Here is a 19,364-nt window from a genome sequence, read left to right on the forward strand (position 1 = left end):
AACCCACCAGTTTCATATGCGCATTCACTGAACCCTTCTGTAGTGATAAATAAAATATGATTGTTTTTCCCCCAAATTCAAGACATAGGGGTGACCCAACTAGAGGCTAGTTGGGTCACCAACTAGACCCAAGATAAATAAGTCTTCTTAAAAGGTAGAGTCTCTGAGAACAGTTCTTAAAAATATAGTCAGTGCTTTCAGCAAAGTTGAGCTGAGAAAAGCATCAATCAGCAAAGTTGAGGTCGTCCACTAGTGTTGAATTAGTGCAGTTCAACACTGCACTAGTTTAAGCTTTGACCCGTTGCTGCTTTGTTATGACGCACTGAGCGGCTAACATTGTACCTGTTGATTGCGTGTAATATCAATCCCGATCTTCTTGTAGTCCAAACTCCACACTTGTTCCAGTCAAATAAACAAAATTCATTTATTCCATAGTACACGGCAACAGTGTTAATAATGACTCCGCCACAGTGGTCAAAAACTTTTATGCCCTTCCGAGTTCAACACCTGACGGCTACCTCTCACCTCTTGATTTATATATTGGAGCCAACAGCCCCATCTAGTGACCAAAAACCAAAAATACACATATTTGGCTCCAATACAAGGTATTTAAAATTTGTCACAGTTTCAACAGGTTGGCCATCGAGAGAAACTGGAACCACTTTAAGGTCTTGTTTAGATAATTTAATTAGCTCTACATTCTTAAGATAATAACAAATTAATAATAAATAGTAAAGACTTTGAGGTATTCTGATTTAGTAATGTAATTATATTAGTTGTGTTACCACACCCACGCCACTAGAGGCAGTAGCAACCCCGAAAAGATGCGACACAGGAGCAGATTTAGAAGTACACTGAAAGCTACAGAATTAAAAACTGTGAGCTTTGCTGAAGTAATTAAAGTGAGTTCAAATCCATGCTGAGAGTGGAGCTCCTTCAATCAGTGCTCCTCCCCAGCTCTGATTGGCTCAGCAATGCAACGTGATCCTCTGCAGCAAGTGATGGCAAAGCAGGGCGTCATCACGACTTTACACAAGTGTCTCTTTACCTCCGTGGCAGAGGCTCCGCCGAACCCCTGAGACCGACTCATCGAACCTCTGGGGTTCGATTGAACCCAGGTTAAGAACCACTGGTCTGGAGGAAGACTGGGGAGAAGGAAATGCCAAAATGCCAGAAGTCCAGTGTCAAGTACCCACAGTCAGTGATGGTCTGGGGAGCCATGTCAGCTGCTGGTGTTGGTCCACTGTGTTTTATCAAGGGCAGGATCAATGCAGCAGCTATCAGGAGATTTTGGAGCACTTCATGCTTCCATCTGCTGAAAAGTTTTATGGAGATGAAAATTTCATTTTTCAGCACCACCTTCAGCTCACAGAGCCAAAACCACTGGTATTACTGACCATGGTGTTACTGTTGGCCTGCCAACTCTCCTGACCTGAACCCCAGAGAGAATCTGTGGGACATTGTGAAGAGAAAGTTGGGAGACCCAAAACTCTGGATGAGCTTAAAGCCGCTATCGGAGCATCCTGGGCTCCATAATACCTCAGCAGAGCCACAGGCTGATGGCCTCCATGCTGCATTGAAGGCTGCAAAAGGATTCCTGACCAAGTATTGAGTGCATAACTGAACATAATTATTTGAAGGATGACTTTTTCGGTATTAAAACACATTTCTTTTATTGGTCGGATGAAATATGCTAATTTTTTGAGACAGGAATTTTGGGTTTTCATGAACTGTATGCCAAAATCATCAGTATTAAAACAATAAAAGACCTGAAATATTTCAGTTGGTGTGCAATGAATCTAAAATATACGACAGTTTAATTTTTATCATTACATTATAGAAAGTAATGAACTTCATCACAATATGCTAATTTTTTGAGGACCTGTATATTGGTGCATTGTCTCTTCAGTGTCCCAGTGGTGGGAGTACACACAAAGAGAAACACACTTCCTTCAGCAGCTGAACATAAAGCCACATATTCAAGCAGCAAAACTCCTCGCCTTTATGTTAAAATTGAAACTGGATTAATTTAATTAATTCTGGAATTTTATAATTCTCTTTTCGATCTCCTTGTTGCATGTAGTTCTGTCCTTTAAGACTGGAAGTCCAACTATAAAATGAAACAGTTCACACCAAACTTAGAAGCATATGCAACATAAGATAGTTTCTTCTTTATCTAAGAAAAACATTGTTGATTGGGAAAAGTTTGAACTTTGATGAATTGTTTAATACCAGATTTTCCCCCCTGTCTCCTCAGACTGAGTGGCTGTAACCTCTCAGAGAGAAGCTGTGAAGCTCTGTCCTCAGTTCTCAGCTCCCAGTCCTCCAGTCTCAGAGAACTGGACCTGAGTAACAACAACCTGCAGGATTCAGGAGTGAAGCTTCTCTCTGCTGGACTGAAGAGTCCAAACTGCAACCTGGAGACTCTCAGGTAAAATGTGACCCATCCTGGTGAAACCAGATTTCTGTTCACTAGCTGCTAACAGAGATACACTATACTGCCAGAAGTATTTGACCACCATCCAAATGATTAGAACCAAGTGTTCCAATAACTTCCATGGTCACAGGTTGATGAAAGTAAGCACTAGGCATGCAGTCAGTTTTTACAGACATTTGTGAAAGAATGAGTCGCTCTCAGTAACTCAATGAATTCCAGCATGGATCTGTGATAGGATGAGCAACAAGTGGCATCCAACACTATCAATGGGCTAACGAGTCTCTACTCATAAACGTTGCTGGTTTTCATTTACTGCAGGCTGAGAGAACGAAGAAGAGAGATATTTAGAAAGGCAGTGGTCAGGCTGCCATTGATACAGTAACTCTGGATACTTGACAGATTGCTGCATCCTAGACGCACAAATGAGCTTTATTACAGATCCTTCCTCCCAGGAGTTGTTAAACTTTCTAACCAGAACTGCTCCCAACAAACTCAATAATTATTTACATCCTGGCTGCTATATTCAGTCTTTGTAAGTTCCTTTTAAATAGTGTATTGCTGCTTGAACATACAAATAAACACATCTTATTATGATAAATTGCTCTACTCAGTTGCACATTTCTTTCAAACTGATTATGCTGTTTTTATTGAATATACAGCATTATTGTTCCTCACATAAAAATGTCCAGTTCAGACCTTGGGCTCTACCTCAATGTTCTCATCATGTGATGAATTGTGTGTCTGCAGCTTATCAGGCTGTTTGGTCTCAGAGGAAGGCTGTGCTTCTCTGGCCTCAGCTCTGACCTTTAACCCCTCCCATCTGAAAGAGTTGGACCTGAGCTACAATCATCCAGGAGACTCAGGAGTGAAGCTGCTGTCGGCTGGACTGAAGGATCCAGACTGGAGATTGGAAGCTCTCAGGTATGGAGGAACCTGCTGCAGGAGCAGAGAAGGTCTGATAGAGGAGGAAGAGGAGAAACGTCTTTAGTCTGATGGGAAATGTTTAGTTGGGAGCTAAATATTTAGTTTGCAACCATGGCATATATAAATTAATTGATAACATTTTGAACCCTCTTTGTCTCCTATGACAGGCTAAATAATTCAAGATATTTCTGTTCATTTTGAGTCTGTGTGTAACTTTGCAAACCACAGCCTATTTTCACATGGTGCTGAGTGAACCTGGGAAACCAACCCATCTACTGGAACCACAATGACATGGTAGTCAGAGCTAGTGAAGCAGATAATATTTGTATTGAAAAGTTATGACTGAGAACAAATGTAGATTTTATAATAAGTAGAAATGTTTCAGTGACAGCAAGATGTGCAACATCTAGAAAAGATCATTTATGTTCAGAAGAACTGATATGTAATTATACATGCAATAATAAATGAGCTGAAATTAACTAAACATAATTACATAAATTCGATTACAATAAATTATTAAAGATTAAATGTCTAGATAATCCCAATGCAGAATACAATGGGATGAAAACAGAAAACATGTAAGTGAACAAAGAGCAGAAGAATATTTAGAGGGTAAGAACTGATGATGTTTGGATGGTTTAAGAGAAAAAGAACAGATGTTGATCCAGGAAATGGATCAGTCCTTGATTTTTCAGGAAGATTTCAGCTGATTGTGAATTGAGATTTATTAGACGCCTCAACTGGAGGCAGAGATCATTACCCAGTTTTCTGGAATATTCTGACTAAGAACGGCTCACGAGGAAAATGAAAGAGTGGGATGGATTTAATAGAGATATTAAATGTGAATATATTAATGGAAATATTCAGATTCATCTTCAAACTGTCACATCACTCAAAGAGTCGGAGGAGTTCAGCAGTTAGATTTCCATGATGATCTATGGAGGATAGAAAGGACTTTAAGACAATGTTGGATGGCGCTGCTGACCAATCAGCCCCAAGAAGCAAAGATGAGAAAATGAGCTCCATGTTGGTCAGATGGATGTTTAAAAGTTCTCAGATAGAGGAATAACTAACTTTGGATATTAAGCAAAACTCACAAATATGATAAAGTTGAGTTAAAATATATTACACATGAAGCAACAAATATAAAGAAACATTCATTAGGAAAAAATGGAAATTCAAAAGTATACTAGTTCTATCTGCTATTTTCACCTCCACCAGGGGGCGACATCTGGAAAATAATCAAAAATATAAATGGAATCAGGAAAGAAATTAAATCCCTTGTTTTCCAGAAGGAGGGAAGAAATCCAGTGAATGATGAGGAAAAAGTAGAAATGAGAGCAGGAACTTGTTCAAATCCAAAGTTCTGATAAATTTACTGATAAAGATAAAAAGACAAGATCAGCACATCCAGAACTTCTGCAGTGAAGGGAGAATTGCTTTCACAAGCCATTACTGCAGCTGCTGGATTCAGGATGCTGCTTCTTCTCAGTGGCGCAAAAAGTGGGTACCTGCACTAGAGGTACCTGCATACCTGCACTAGTGCTGCACTAGAGGGGGCGCAAAAATGATGTGGGGAATTTTTTTTCTAGTCAGCATTTAACAGCTGTTTGTGTATGAAAAGATCAATAACACTGATTAGGCACCCCTCCCCTCCCATAGAGGTAGCTAGGGCGTCCCTTCGAGAACGAGCTGAGGTGCATTTTTTTTTCTTTTAAATTTGAATTGTAGTAGTGCACTGACAACAGGGAGCTAAAGATGGGGTGGCAGAAAAAACTCCGGGCCAAAAAACAGAAAACGGAAGAGGGGCAGGGATGGAGAGACAAAGAAAAGCTTTTCAAAGTGGCTGAAAGTAGTTAAGTAATGTCAGTGCATCAACAGGAGGGTTTGTAAATATTCAGGTTAGCTCAAGCTAGCCTAAAATGACAGGTGGCTGTTGTCTCCACCCGTATTGAACCAATACAGGACGCAATTTATTCCATAATTAAAAAATGTGTCGGCAAGAGGTCTGTCCCGGAAGTTCTCTCTGTCCGGCTTACTCAAGGGCCGTATCACACACAGCTGCAGGGAGACAAGCTTGTTCATTTCAGGCTTTATACTGTAGTATTTCCTGCCAGCCGCAAGTCAGTTTGCTCCTGTGAGAAACAAATAATACCGGACACCTGGTCACCGAGAAGAATGGTTAGCCTGAGTTTTTATTAAGTTTTTTATTTTGAAAGGCCAGAGCACCGGGGAGTGGCTTTCCACTGCAGCCATACCCATCTCGTCTCTGGACCAGCAAGATGGCCACTATTGCACTGTGCCACCAGCAGCGACAAACAGAGGTAAGTACACTATTAATTTGTCACAAAAAGTTGTTTAAGATGTTTTTAGGCTAGAAAGTAGCCCTTATAGCTTAAATTACACACTTAGTTATGTGCAGTTTGAAATATACTCCGGAGTTTTCGGAGTAGCGTAGCTCCGCTAACGGGGCCAGGCGGCTCCAGGCTCAGCGGGCAGGTGGAGGTGTTTACCCCGCTAACCGCAGTCTGGGCAAGTCACCTTGTCGTATTCTGCTGCTTGATATCTGATTATATCGTCTCAAAGTGTGACATGAAGAGTTTAATGTGTTTGCATATATACTGTTTGATACATCTGTCAAAATATAATATTTCTCTCTGGAGAGTTCAACATTTCTGAAGATGTTAGTATCTTCTAAACATCGACATCATCCAGTACCAGTTACTAATATTCGTTTCCTCTGACCTTTTTGTAGTTTGCAAATTCATATTATTTGTGTGTGAGTGAAATATATTCTTCCCTTCAATTGGCTTCTTATGTGCAATGTGAACTTTTTTTAATATTTATTTTTTGTTGTTTCATACAGGCGGCTCTTAGGAGGAGAGGCCTCAGCTCCAGGTTTGGATGCAGCTTCCCAGAATCTCCCAGTGATCCTCTTCCTCCTCCTGACATCGTCTTCCTCACTGTCTCCTTATCTTTTATATACATAAATTATAGGAATATTTTTTCATGATTCCCCAAACATTGGCTGAATATCTGCATATGTTATTGTAATAAATGCATTTTTATGACACCTTTTTTCTGTTTATTTTGTAAGATTTGAGTTTAAAGCTCTCACTACATCCAGGTTGATACAAATTAAATATTAAATAATTATTTTAATGTTTCTTGCTTATAAATCCAGAGCTAAGAAACAACAAAAAGTGTCAACTCAATAGTTGTTCATTATGTTTAGTCAGTTGAGTCTAATAAGTTATAATAAACAGGACACGCTGGAGGGACGATGTATCTCAGCTGGTACAGATGGTATCTAAGTGGCTTGATTCAACTGACAATGAATATTGGCAGGTGTCTACACCCCATAGACCCTGCTATTAGGGGTGGAGAATTTTTTGTATATACAATATATTGTATATTTATTTTGGATTAATATACAATATTTGTCCAAGATATTGTATATTTTGGATAATCTTTTTTGCATGCTTGTTCATGACACACCGGATTATAATTGGGATGCTAATGCTTTCAGAAAGGAAAAACTAAAACTAAACAGTTTGAATGACTGACAGAATGTTTTAGTCGCGGTTTGAGCGTCTTTTTCAACCAGAGCAGATTAAAGGTTGGTAAAAAAAATAAATAAAATTGGACGGACTAGCCCTTTAGATATTTACTGAATGGGAAGCTGAATTTAGCAGCCATTAGCTTCATATACAAAACAAAGTCGGAGTTAAAGGCTATCTGTGAGAAGGTATCGTGATCAAATTAATTACATGCCTCTTTGGAGGAGTGTAAAAAAACAGAGGCAGAGAGAACTATGCAGGCTGCAGGGAGACACAGTTGTTCGTTTCAGGCTATATACTGTAGTATTTTATGCCAGCCGCAAGTGACCAATGTCTGATATTATTTGTTTCTCACAGGAACATTATTTGAACTGACTTGTGGCTGGCAAAAAAAGACTACAGTATAATGTGTGTGATACGGTCCCTGTGTAAGCCGGACAGAGAACTTCCGCGTAAGATCGCTTGTCAATAATGAAATAATGACAAGTGAAATTAACAGGTCGTTTTATTTTTTATTTTTGCAATTGCCGTTTTTCTAATTTCGTTTTAAAATCGAAAAAACAAAAGGCATGCTAGTTTTGTTTTTCCTATTTTATTTTGAAATGAAAAAACCAAAGAACGAACCATACACGGATTAAAAATGTTATCTTTTATAAAGTACGGACCCCTCCAGGGGACATGGGGATTTTTTTTTTCTTTTGCGTTCCCTCGCAAAACTTTTGCGTTCCCTCGCAATAATCTACTGATCAGTTCATGCGGCATAATTGATACTGTAAGCCTTTCTTACGGTGGCCGCCGTACTTTCTACTTTAATACAAGCTTATGAGGTTTTTCCATGGACTATTGAGTTATTATCGCGGGGTAATAAGTCATCTGCTTGTGTCTCTGTTGTGTTTGTAGTCTGAATGGTTTAAAGGGCTGCTTTCAGTGCCGTTCCATCTGAGTCTGAACAGACATAAACATGCAGTAAATAAATCGATTTTCAATCAGATTTTTAATCACATTTTACTAATAGGATCTGATAGGATCAGGATTAATAGGATCTGATAGGATCAGGCTTCCTATCAAGCTATAAAAAAGATAGAAAACTTGCTAACAAAATGCCTCAGACCTGCAGCCCATAGGCAGTTCTAGACACAGGCTAACAGAAGTGGCTCTTTGGCTCACTTACATATTAAATGATGAACTATTGCCCTGTTTTTTGTTTCATTGTTTTTTTAATTGCCCTGTAGGCAGCAATTTATTCACATATATGTACATTTATTATTATTGATACTTTAATTAAAGATGAGTTGTACAAGTTATTGTCATTGGGGGAGGGGATGCGGCGGGTCGCCGATAACATGTTTGCATACACCTCAAAAATATGTAGTTGCACCCCTGCTTCTTCTTCTTGGTCTGATTGTAAATGTGTGCAGCGCCACCTGGTGGTGCTGGTTGGTAGAGGAAGTGCTGAAAGGNGGGAAACATTTAGTTTGAAGAGAAATATTTAGTTTGATAATTAAACATTTAGTTTGTAGCTATGACATTTATAAATGAATGAATAACGTGGTAAAATATGACTTGATATTCTGAACCCTGTTTTTTTCTATTATGACAGGCTAAATAACTAAAATTATTGCTTGTTAACTTTGACTGCATAACTTTCAAACTGCCATCCCATAAAGACTGTAGGAATCTTTCACATGATGCTGATAGAACCTGGGAAACCAACCCATCTACTGGTACCATAATGGTAGTCGGAGCAGCAGGGGGCCAAATATAGCTCCATGTGGAACCAAGAGGTTGGAGAGAGAAATTCTATTTGAAACTGTTTCCTAAGAGAGTTCAGTTTGTCTCTCTGTCTTCACAAACCAGGAGCATCATGGGCTGGGCGGGGCTTCCACTGATTGGTCTACTGAGAAAATAGAAGGAGCTGATTGGCTGATGGACAGGAAGTTAACATATACATATAAATAAAATCATAAAGCAGATATAATTGGAATTGAAGAGATATGGCTGAGCAAATGTTTATTTTAGACCAGTGGTTCTTCTTCTTCTATCGAACCCCAGGGGTTCGATGAGTCGGTCTCAGGGGTTCGGCAGAGCCTCTGCCGCGGAGGTAAAGACACACCTGTGTAAAGTTGTGATGACGCCCCGCTTTGCCATCACTTGCTGCAGAGGATCACGTTACATTGCTTAGCCAAGGAGCTCCACTCTCAGCATGGATTTGAACTTGTCTTTAATTACTTCAGCAAAGCTCACAGTTTTTATCAAATTCTGTAGCCTTCGGTGTACTTCTAAATCTGCTCCATAGTTGTATCTTATCGGGCTTGCTACTGCTTCTAGTGGCGTGGGGTGGTAACACAATTAATATAATTACACTACTAAATCAGAATACCACAAAGTCTTAGAATTAATTTTTCATTCTCTTAAGAATGTAGAGCTGATTAAATGACCTAAACAAGACCTTAAAGTGGTTCCAGTTTCTCTCGTTGGCCAACCTGTTGAAACTGTGGCAAATTTTAAATACCTTGGGTCGTTCCTGGTCAGTCAGCTCAACTTTGCTGAAAACACTTGTAACAAATCTTTGTATAAACTTGAAATGTACACGCCCAAGAGAGTTCTTTGACTTGTTTTTTATACAAATTTAGAAATAAGTATGATCGCTGCTTTCCCTAATCAAAGCTAGAAAAATTATTTGATTGAAATGGAAAGAAGGATAGTACACGTCAGCTCACTGATGCGGCTAAGAGTTGCCCGCTACGTTTAATAAACATTCATCTGTTTCCTGGAATCATGGTATTATATCAGTCACTCTCAAATTTTTTACAATTAAACAACCCCACATTCAAATCTACAGCCCAGCCTATGAATCAAAACAAAAAAATATTTCATCAATAATAATAGTCCATCGAAAAGTCCATAATTAGGCGATCAAAAGTAAAGTTCCGTCCACGCAAAAAAACAACGTTGGGGCCCAAAAAATGTATCAGTCTTTGTGCACACAAAAAAAACAATAAAAAAAACAAAACATGGAAGGGTCTCACCGGGACGGCGTCTGTGGATCCGGGCGGTTCCCTTTGTCAGGCCTGGAATGTGAGCGCATCCTGTCCGGTCCTCGCCCCGTGTGGCTTTATCTTGCCTCCAGAAGACTTTTGATTCCTTCAGCAGTTGATCTGGCAACGCATTTACTCCAACAATCAGGTATCTCCGGGCTAATCTTTCGAGCTCCCCGGTCCGTCGCTCGGCGTCCTTTTCCAGCGTGCTGCCACACCCATTTCTCTGTCTAATCCAGTGTCCCTTGTTCCTTTTATCAGTTCCGGTAAAAGTATTTTACTATATTTTTTTACTTCGTGGACTTTCACAAATAAAATGCATTCAAANAGCTCAGAGATCAAATGTTTGGTTCTTGTTGAACTCTTTGTTGAATGTGATGCAGCTTCTCCTTTTTAATGTTTGTATTTCTGGATATTCCAGTGAGGCCACAGCAGGTTTTCAGCAGCAGGTTGTTTAGTGTTTCATTCCTTCATCTGTGTGTGGGAGTGTGGATGGAGCAGGTATCCAGGTGTTGATCAGAGTTTAGATTGATTGGATTTTAATGCCTCTCCTTGGGCTGCCACCTTATTCTGGTACAGGGGTCTGAGTGTCAAAATTATCCTAGGAGCTATGCTGTCTGGGGCTTTATGACCCTGGCAGGGTCACCCAAGGCAGACAGGTGACATGTGGAATGTCACCCCTCTGGTGGGGAAGGAGCCGGAGCTAGTGTGTGAGGCTGAGAGGTCCTGGCTAGAAATAGTCGGTCTCGCCTTGACGCACGGCTCTGGTCCTGGAACCAGTCTCCTTGAGACAGGCTGGACATACTTCCACTTTGGAGTTGCCCACGCTGAGAGGCGCTGGGCAGGAGTGGGCATTCTTGTTGCCCCCATCTCGGTGCCTGTACGTTGGGGTTTATCCCAGTGAACGAGAGGGTAGCGTCCCTCCGCCTACAGGGGGGGGGGACGTGTTCAGACTGTTGTTTGTGCTTATGGGCCGAACAACAGTTCAGATTAGCCACCCTTTTTGGAGTCTTTAGAGGGGGTACTGGAGAGTGCCCCTCCTGGAGACTCCCTTGTTCTACTAGGGGACTTCAGCGCTCACATGGGCAATGACAGTGAGACCTGGAGGGGTGTGGTCGGAAGGAACGGCCCCCCCGATCGGAACTCAAGTGGTGTTATGTTGTTGGACTTCTGAGCTCGTCACGGATTGTCCATAATGAACACCATGTTCAGGCATAAGGGTGTCCATATGTGCACTTGGCACCAGGACACCCTAGGCCGCAGTTTGATGATCGTCTTTGTCATCGTATCATCGAATCTGCAGCCATATGTCTGGGACACTTGGGTGAAGAGAGGTGTGAAGCTGTCCACTCCGGTGGTGGGGGAGGATGTTGGTCAGACCTGGCAGGCCCAAACGTGTTGTGAGGGTCTGTTGGAAACATCTGGTGGAGTCCGCTGTGAGACGGAGCTTTAACTCCCATCTCCGGCAGAACTTCAAACATGTTCTGGGGGATGTGGGGGATATTGAGTCTGAGTGGACCATTTTCCATGCCTCTATTGCTGAGGCATCTTATCGGAGCTGCAGCCACAAGGTTGTTGGTGCCTGTCGTGGCAGCAACCCTCGAACCCGTTGGTGGACACCTTCAGTGAGAGATTCTGTCAAGCTGAAAAAGGAGTCCTATTGGGCCTTTTTGGCCTGTGGGACTCCAGAAGCAGCTGATGGGTACCAGCAGGCAAAGCAGCATGCAGCTCAGGTGGTTGCTGAGGCAAAACTCGGGCATGGGAGGAATTTGGAGAGGCCATGGAGAAAGACTTCCACATGGCTTTGAGGCGATTCTGGTCCACCATTTGGCGTCTTAGGAGGGGGAAGCAGTACAGCACCAACACTGTTTATAGTGGGGATGGTATGCTGCTGACCTCGACTCGGGACATAGTAGACTGGTAGGCAGAATACTTTGAAGACCTGCTCAATCCCACCAACATACCTGCCACTGAGGAAGCTGACTCTGGGGACTCTGAGGTCGCCGAAGTGGTTAAGAAGCTCCTCGGTGGCAGGGCCCCGGGGGTGGATGAGATCTAGCCTGGGTTTCTTAAGGCTCTGGATGTTGTAGGGTTGTGTTGGCTGATGTGCCTCTGCAATATCGCATGGACATTGGGGGCAGTTCCTCTGGACTGGCAGACTGGGGTGGTGGTCCCGCTGTTTAAAAAGGGGGACCGGAGGGTGTGCTCCAATAACAGGGGTGTCACACTCTTAAGCCTCCCTGGTAAGGTCTATTCAGGGGTCCTGGAGAGGAGGGTCCGTCGGATAGTCAAACCTCGGACTCAGGAAGAGCAGTGTGGTTTTCGTCCTGGTCGTGGAACACTGGACCAGCTCGGAGGGTACATGGGAATTCGCCCAACCAGTCTACATGTGTTTTGTGGACTTGGAGAAGGCATTTGACCGTGTCCCTCAGGGAGGCCTGTAGGTGGTTCTCTGGTAGTATGGGGTACTGGGCTCTTTAATATGGGCTGTCAGGTCCCTGTATGACCAGTGTGAGAGTCTGGTCCACACTGCCGGCAGTAAATCAGACTCGTTTTCGCCAGGGCTGACCTTTGTCACCAATTCTGTTCATTACTTTCATGGACAGAATTTCTAGGTGCAGCGAAGATGTTGAGGGGATCCGTTTTGGTGGCCTTAGGATCGCATCTCTGCTTTTTGCGGATGATGTGGTCCCATTGGCTTCATCAATGTGCAGTGATGTGCAGCTCTCGCTGGAGCTCACTGGTGAGGTGTTCCGGGCACGTCCCACCGGGAGGAGGCCCCGGGGAAGACCCAGGACACGCTGGAGGCACTATGTTTCTCAGCTGGCCTGGGAACGCCTTGGGGTTTCACCGGAGGAGCCGGAAGAAGTGGCTGGGGAGAGGGAAGTCTGGGCCTCCCTTCTGAAGCTGCTGCCCCCACGACCCGACCCCGGATAAGCGGAAGAAAATGGATGGATGTATTTTAATAGTGATTATTAAATCAGGTTGAGCTTCCAGAAATGTTTCCTTAGTTTCCTGATGTCCTTTTAGGCTTCAGTGAGTTTCTTCAGGTTGTTACTGAGGGATTTCCTTTCTCCTCTCTGTTGGAGCTTTTCCTGTGTTTGGACAAATGAGTTGTGCTGCAGCAGCACCAACTGTCCTTCCTACATCCACTGCAGTTTGNTTCCTCACTACTGCTGGACCTGACCATTTAGGCGCCAACTTAGAGGAAAACTTATCAGTAGCTTTGGAGAAAACTTTGGTGAGACCGAACCCAGACTAAGTCTCCCGGAAAGAGCTGTACACTTCACCTACGGGCATTATAATACTTAGCTTGTCTGACTTGGCTCAACCCTATATTCCGCTTAACCTGTTCAGTCATTTCTTTATGTCTGTCCAGAAGTATATAGGGCGTCTGTTGAGGGCTAGGAGAGTAGCCAATGATTCTCTCCAGTGGACCTTTGAGTGGCCGACCCAGAGTGAGCTCTGCAGGAGACCTTCCAGTTGTCTCATGCTGAGCAGCATTGATGGCAAATCTAAACTCTTGGATCCATTGGTCCCAGTTGGAATGGTGTTCTCCCACAAAAGAGGTTATCATGGTCTTTATTGTCCGGTTTGACCTTTCAGTGAGATTGGCTTGGTGATGAACTTTCTGGCTGCAGAACTTTTGAATCATCCCCCATGTGCGACAGAACTTTTCCATCTCATGGAATGTAAACTGAGGGCCATGATATGATACCAAAGAGGGTAAATATGTCATTCTTCAAGATGCTGGTAATTTTCTGAGCTTTGCTGTCTTTGAGAGGAAACACCTCTATCCACTTGGTAAAATAGTCAATGATTACCAGCAGGTATTTATTTCCATTCTTGCTGCGAGGTAGAGGACCCATCAGGTCAACACCGATCTTCTCCCATGCTTCGGTTACTGGGGTAGGCTGCATGAGCCCTGCAGGCTTTTTATTGTCAGGTTTTTATTTTTGGCAGGTGACACAGGCTTTAATGTAGGCCCAGACATCTTTTCTGACCGAGGGCCACCACGCTACTTCCTGTATCCTTAACAGGGTTTTTAATTTCCCTAGGTGCCCGCTTAGAGGATGATCATGGAAGTAGCCGAGAAACTGGATTATCATAGACTTGGGCACGGCCAGCTGAAACTTTTTGCCTTGGTTCTTGACAAAGGACTTTCTGTACCAGACATCCTGTACTTGACAGAACCCTATTCTGTTGGGGTCTTTATCAGCAGACGTCTGGACCATGTCAAGGAGAGCGGAATCCTTCTCTTGTGCCAGTTTGATTTCGGCCAATGATGAAGGTAACTCTGACTCAGATTTGGACATGACTGCTGCAACTTACATCATGTCGGTTTTCCGCACTGCTCTTGACAGTGCGTCAGGTACCAAATTATGTAACCCTTTTCTGTATCAAACATTGAAGTGGTATTCTTGCAGCCGAAGCACCCACCGGGTCAAACGAGAGGATGCCTTTGGACAATTAAATGCCCAAGTCAACACTGCATGGTCAGTAAATAGTGTGAACTCAGATCCATCTTACTTCGTGGACTTTCACATATAAAATGCATACAAGACATCCTTGCATACATATCAATACAACAAAAAGTGTGTATTTCATCAACCCATGCTTTACTCTCAGAGGTTTTTTATTTTTTTCTTAAGATACTTTATTTCATTGTGATGTCACAACTGACTATATTTTGAAGAACTGTTCTCAGAGACTCTACCTTTTAAGAAGACTTAGTGATCTAGGAGTGATCCAACTAGACTCTAGTTGGGTCACCCATATGTCTTGAATTTGGAAAAAAAATAATTTTATTTATCACAAAAGAAGGGTTCAGTGAATGCGCATATGAATCTGATGGATTCGGTACCTCAAAAAAGGTTAAGAAACACTGTTTTAGAATAAGTTGAGATATTTACTGATGGTGAGCGGTATTAACAGAATATAACTATTCAAAAAAAAGGGAGAGGAAATGATCTAGAATGTATACAAATAATAGTCAGAGGCTTCTTCAAATTCTCTGTAATGCCAAGTGCTACAAGAGATATTTCCTGCCAATAGCCATCATCATGTACTTAATACCCTGAAACCTTGGATGTCTGAGTGTAATGAATAGAATGATCTTCCCTCAAGGTGTGATGCTGTGGTATGGGAAAGATGAGACACACACGTTGAGCTTCCTTAACATTCAACCGGAAGATTTATTCTTCATGTGTTATAAATACACTTCATATACAACATATTTCAGGTATCACATACTTCAGTAGAGAATCATTAACTTCATTACATCAGAAATGGCTGTAATATTCCTTTAAACCAAACAACTATTCTTTTAACATGCTCTATTTAGCATTATGAATTCTATCAACTGACAAAATTAATTCACAAATAGCTTTTACTTCTCTAAACCATATTAATTTTGTTGTTAGTGCTTTAAATTCAAAACCTTGTCCTCTTTTCTGAGACCTTTTGTATTTAACTATCAAAAATAAAAATATATAAAATGTATTTTAACATTTAAGCATCTTAGCTTTTAACAATGTCCATTGTTTCAATAGAACAATAATATTTTACATCTCACATAAATTATTCTTAATATAAAACTGAAAAAGGCACAATGCTCCTTTAATGCTGTGCCTCAGTACTCACCTTCATATACGTCCTAAAAATATGGTTTATCTAGTTTTTGCAACAAACCCATCAAAAGAATCGCATAAAATACAATAAAGAAACCAGAACAATGTCTTTTGAGTGAGAACTTTCTCAAGTGCAAAACACAAGTTCAAATGAACTCTGCAGTCCTTCAGCTAGCTCCTCAGCTAGCTCACGCACACGTGTATAAGTCCGCTAGCATTAGCTCCAATTAGCCTTAAGAACAAGTCCCGTTTTCGTACACAATACCAATCACAAAACGAACAACTCATTAGTTGAGATTCGATTTAAGAACCTTTTCACCTCTTTCAAGAAAACTAAAATATATGTATAAAACCATATTTTTACTGACCTGCGGTATGAGAAAGACGAGAGACACGTTGAGCTTCCTTCTCATTCAACCGGAAGATTTATTCTTCTTGTGTGCTCAATCTTCTCTATGCCACCAACGCGGCAGCGCCCCTAGCGGTTGTGTGTGGAATTGCATAGGACTAACTAAAATGACACTACAGAACTTGGTACAATGAGAAATTAAAGATACAAAAATAAAAATTATGTTGGGGTGCCTATTTTCTTACTTATTATTCTGACTATTGACTTGTTTTTCACCTCTCTACATACTACGTCTCTTTGAAGAACTTGAATTAATATGAGTTAAAACAACACTTAATTTCCTTAAGTAATTTTGATTTTAAATATAGTGATAGAATAATAAATGTGGTGATATAAACTAGAGATAACTATTATTAATTTTATAATCAGTGTGAGCTCCCAACAGCAGCCTGAATCTGATGGCCAACTGCTGCCTGGTTTCTTTCGTCTCTTACTCTTTTATTTAGCCAAGACTTCCAGAACCACTTTGTGTCCAGACTTGGGTCCAATAAAACCTCTCTGTTAAAAACATTCTCTGGTCTGGACTTTGTGTTTTGTGAGATCTGTGTGATGACATAAGGACCATAACTTATTGGGGCTCGTCCTATTCCAAAGAAATGTTTAAAAATATATTTGGAGGACCATTCAATGTTGAGATATTTTTTAGCTCAGTTTTGCTTGTCGTAGCTTCTGGATTATTGTTTGATATGTGTGTCATGTTAGTTTGTGATCAAAAACCAGACTGGAACCAACAGTTTTAGCGCTCTCAATTTTTTTTCTTTATCTCCAACTTCACACACTTCAGTCCATTTTACAGCATGTCATGCAGTCAAACAAGAGGAGGGAGAATCTCCCTCTCATCTGAACCACCTGGTTTTTAAGGGATTGGCTTCCACCAGGCCTAATTAGAGGGGTGGAGACATTTACATTTCCAGAAAGAAAGAACAAACATTTGTACTAAACTATATTCCTAAAAAAATTTTTTACACAGTTACCATTAACTCAAACAAAGCTAGAAACAAAACCAATCTGGATCCAAACAAAATCAAAAATACATCTCTTCTCCCTCTCAGAAAATGGATTTTCCCAATGAGGCTGATTGAAAACACCAGGTTCTTGTCAGCACTGCTCATGGGCGCGCTTCCATGGCAACACATGACCAGGTGATCTTAAAGAGAGGAGAAGATGATTAAAACAAGTAAATAAATCAAGCTGCTTTCTCCAAACACCAAATAAATTAGAATATATAAAGTACACAAAACAGCATGTTAGGGAAGGGGTAAATCCCTCACATGTCAGGTTGGTGGGGTGTTTCAAAAGCCCATACATTAAAAGCTACGGTAAATTTCCCGCTGTTCAATATTTCACTTCTGCTAATTTTAGGTTTGGTGTCTGGAAAGGTTTTTTTCCTCCTCCATTAGTTTTGCCATTTTTTTTCTCAAACAAAATGGAGTTTAGCTTGTGGGAGTTTTTGAACAATCCTACTATTGAGCAATTTGATTGTTGTACAAAAGAATGGCTTTTGTCAATTGTTGCTTAGTATTAAATCTCTGCATACAAACAGTTAACACAATGGAAAGCATGGAATCTGAGATTCTCTCTGCTTTGATTGAATCTGATGTTTGCCCTCAAACCAGCTCTGATGGTATTCTTCAGCCTAGCCTTGATTATCAGGCTTCCATTGGATTTATTCTGTTAAAACTGACACTGGATTAATTTAGTTCATAGAGAAATTTAATATTTCTCCTGCCAGCCTCCTTGTTGCCTTTAGTTCAGCCCATCATGGCTGGAGGCCCAACTATAGACTGAACCAGTTCACAACGAAAGGCAACATAAATAAAAACAAACAGTTCCTTAAGTCAGTCCAAGAAGAACATTGTTGACTGAAAAGAAAGACATAAATTTTGATTAACATTTTAATACCATATTTTCCTCCCTGTCTCCTCAGGCTGAGTGTCTGTAACCTCTCAGAGAGAAGCTGTGAAGCTCTGTCCTCAGTTCTCAGCTCCCAGTCCTCCAGTCTCAGAGAACTGGACCTGAGTAACAACAACCTGCAGGATTCAGGAGTGAAGCTTCTCTCTGCTGGACTGAAGAGTCCAAACTGCAACCTGGAGACTCTCAGGTAAAATGTGACCAATCCTGGTGAAACCAGATTTCTGTCCATTAAACTACATCAGAGATGATGTAAATGTGATCTCATTAGCAGACTTAGTTGCAGATTCCTTCAGTCTTTTGAAAAACAACATAATTGACTGGAATGAAAGATACATTTTTATGAATTGTTTAATACCAGATTTTCCTCCCCGTCTCCTCAGGCTGAGTGTCTGTAACCTCTCAGAGACAACCTGTGAAGCTCTGTCCTCAGTTCTCAGCTCCCAGTCCTCCAGTCTCAGAGAACTGGACCTGAGTAACAACAACCTGCAGGATTCAGGAGTGAAGCTTCTCTCTGCTGGACTGAAGAGTCCAAACTGCAACCTGGAGACTCTCAGGTAAAATGTGACCAATCCTGGTGAAACCAGATTTCTGTCCACTTGCTGTGAACAGAGAGACATTATACTGCCAAAGAATTTACCACCCATCCAAATGATCATAATCAGGTGTTCCAATAATTTCCATGGCCACATGTATATGAAAGTAAGCACCTATACATGTAAACTGTTTTTACAAATATTTGTGAAATAATGGGTTGCTCTCAGGAACTCAGGGAATTCCAGAGTGGAACTGTGATGGGATGTACAACAAGTAGCATCCTGTCACCAATAAACGTTGCTGGTTTTCATTTACTGCAGGCTGAGAGAACCAAGAACAGAGACATTTAGAAAGGCAGTTGTCAGGCTGCCACTGATATTATAACCCTGGATACTTGACAGATTGCTACATCCTAGGCACACAAATGATCTTTATTGCAGATCCTTCCTCCTACAAGTTGTTAGACTTTCTAACCAGAACTGCCCCCAACAAACTCAATAATTATGTACATCCTGACTGTTACATGCAGTCTTTTTAAGTTTCTTTTAAATAGTCTATTGCTCTTTCAACATACAAATATACACATCTTATACATAATTATAAATCATCCTACTCAGCTGCATATTTCTTTCAAATTGATTATGCTGTTTATATTAAATGTACAGTATTATTACTCCTCTGTTGTAAATGTATCCTTACTCTACAACCTCCTATTATTTTTTGTTTTTACCTTTTCTTAAATATCCGATTCTTCCATTTACCTGCTGGTAAACCTGAACTTCCTGCTGTGGATCAATGAAGGATGTTTCTATTCTACATGTGATAAAATGTTGATTTTTATTACCCACGGAATGAAATTAGAGTGTTATTACTACTTCATCTTATTGACAGGTTAAGCACAAATTGAAAATGACCAGT

The 19,364-nt window shown here is 41.1% G+C and overlaps 1 protein-coding gene and 1 long non-coding RNA gene across 3 annotated transcripts in view; one reads left to right on the forward strand and one right to left on the reverse strand.

Moving 5' to 3' along the window:
• Positions 1–12,821, reverse strand: part of LOC107834024 (uncharacterized) — a 17,553-nt gene extending 4,732 nt beyond the window's left edge. Inside the window, exons 1-2 of the long non-coding RNA XR_001659808.1 lie at positions 12,811–12,821; positions 12,254–12,259 (exon numbers count right to left, since the gene is read on the reverse strand). This is a non-coding gene — a long non-coding RNA (uncharacterized LOC107834024). The remainder of the gene's footprint in view (positions 1–12,253; positions 12,260–12,810) is intronic.
• Positions 2,214–18,498, forward strand: LOC107834023 (ribonuclease inhibitor-like). Of its 2 annotated transcripts, XM_016664694.1 has the most exons (3): positions 2,214–2,431; positions 17,926–18,099; positions 18,293–18,498. In XM_016664694.1, exons 1-3 carry the CDS (start codon positions 2,217–2,219, stop codon positions 18,468–18,470), a joined length of 567 nt encoding a protein of 188 aa, XP_016520180.1. In that variant the 5' UTR covers positions 2,214–2,216; the 3' UTR covers positions 18,471–18,498. The 2 variants fall into 2 exon arrangements, with proteins under 2 accessions (XP_016520180.1, XP_016520181.1); XM_016664695.1 differs by lacking the exons at positions 17,926–18,099; positions 18,293–18,498 and adding an exon at positions 3,185–3,440.
• The last annotated feature ends 866 nt before the right edge of the window (positions 18,499–19,364 follow it).

The sequence above is a fragment of the Poecilia formosa genome, unplaced genomic scaffold, assembly GCF_000485575.1.
Source record: "Poecilia formosa unplaced genomic scaffold, Poecilia_formosa-5.1.2 Scaffold505, whole genome shotgun sequence".
Taxonomy (NCBI): domain Eukaryota; kingdom Metazoa; phylum Chordata; class Actinopteri; order Cyprinodontiformes; family Poeciliidae; genus Poecilia; species Poecilia formosa.

Excerpts from the sequence above, each read along its gene's own strand:
- LOC107834023 (XM_016664694.1), top strand. The coding sequence starts at position 2,217 with ATGAATTGTTTAATACCAGATTTTCCCCCCTGTCTCCTCAGACTGAGT. Across the intron at positions 2,432-17,925 it reads TGCAACCTGGAGACTCTCAG|GCTGAGTGTCTGTAACCTCT; the intron begins GTAAAATGTGAC and ends CTGTCTCCTCAG. Across the intron at positions 18,100-18,292 it reads TGCAACCTGGAGACTCTCAG|GCTGAGTGTCTGTAACCTCT; the intron begins GTAAAATGTGAC and ends CCGTCTCCTCAG.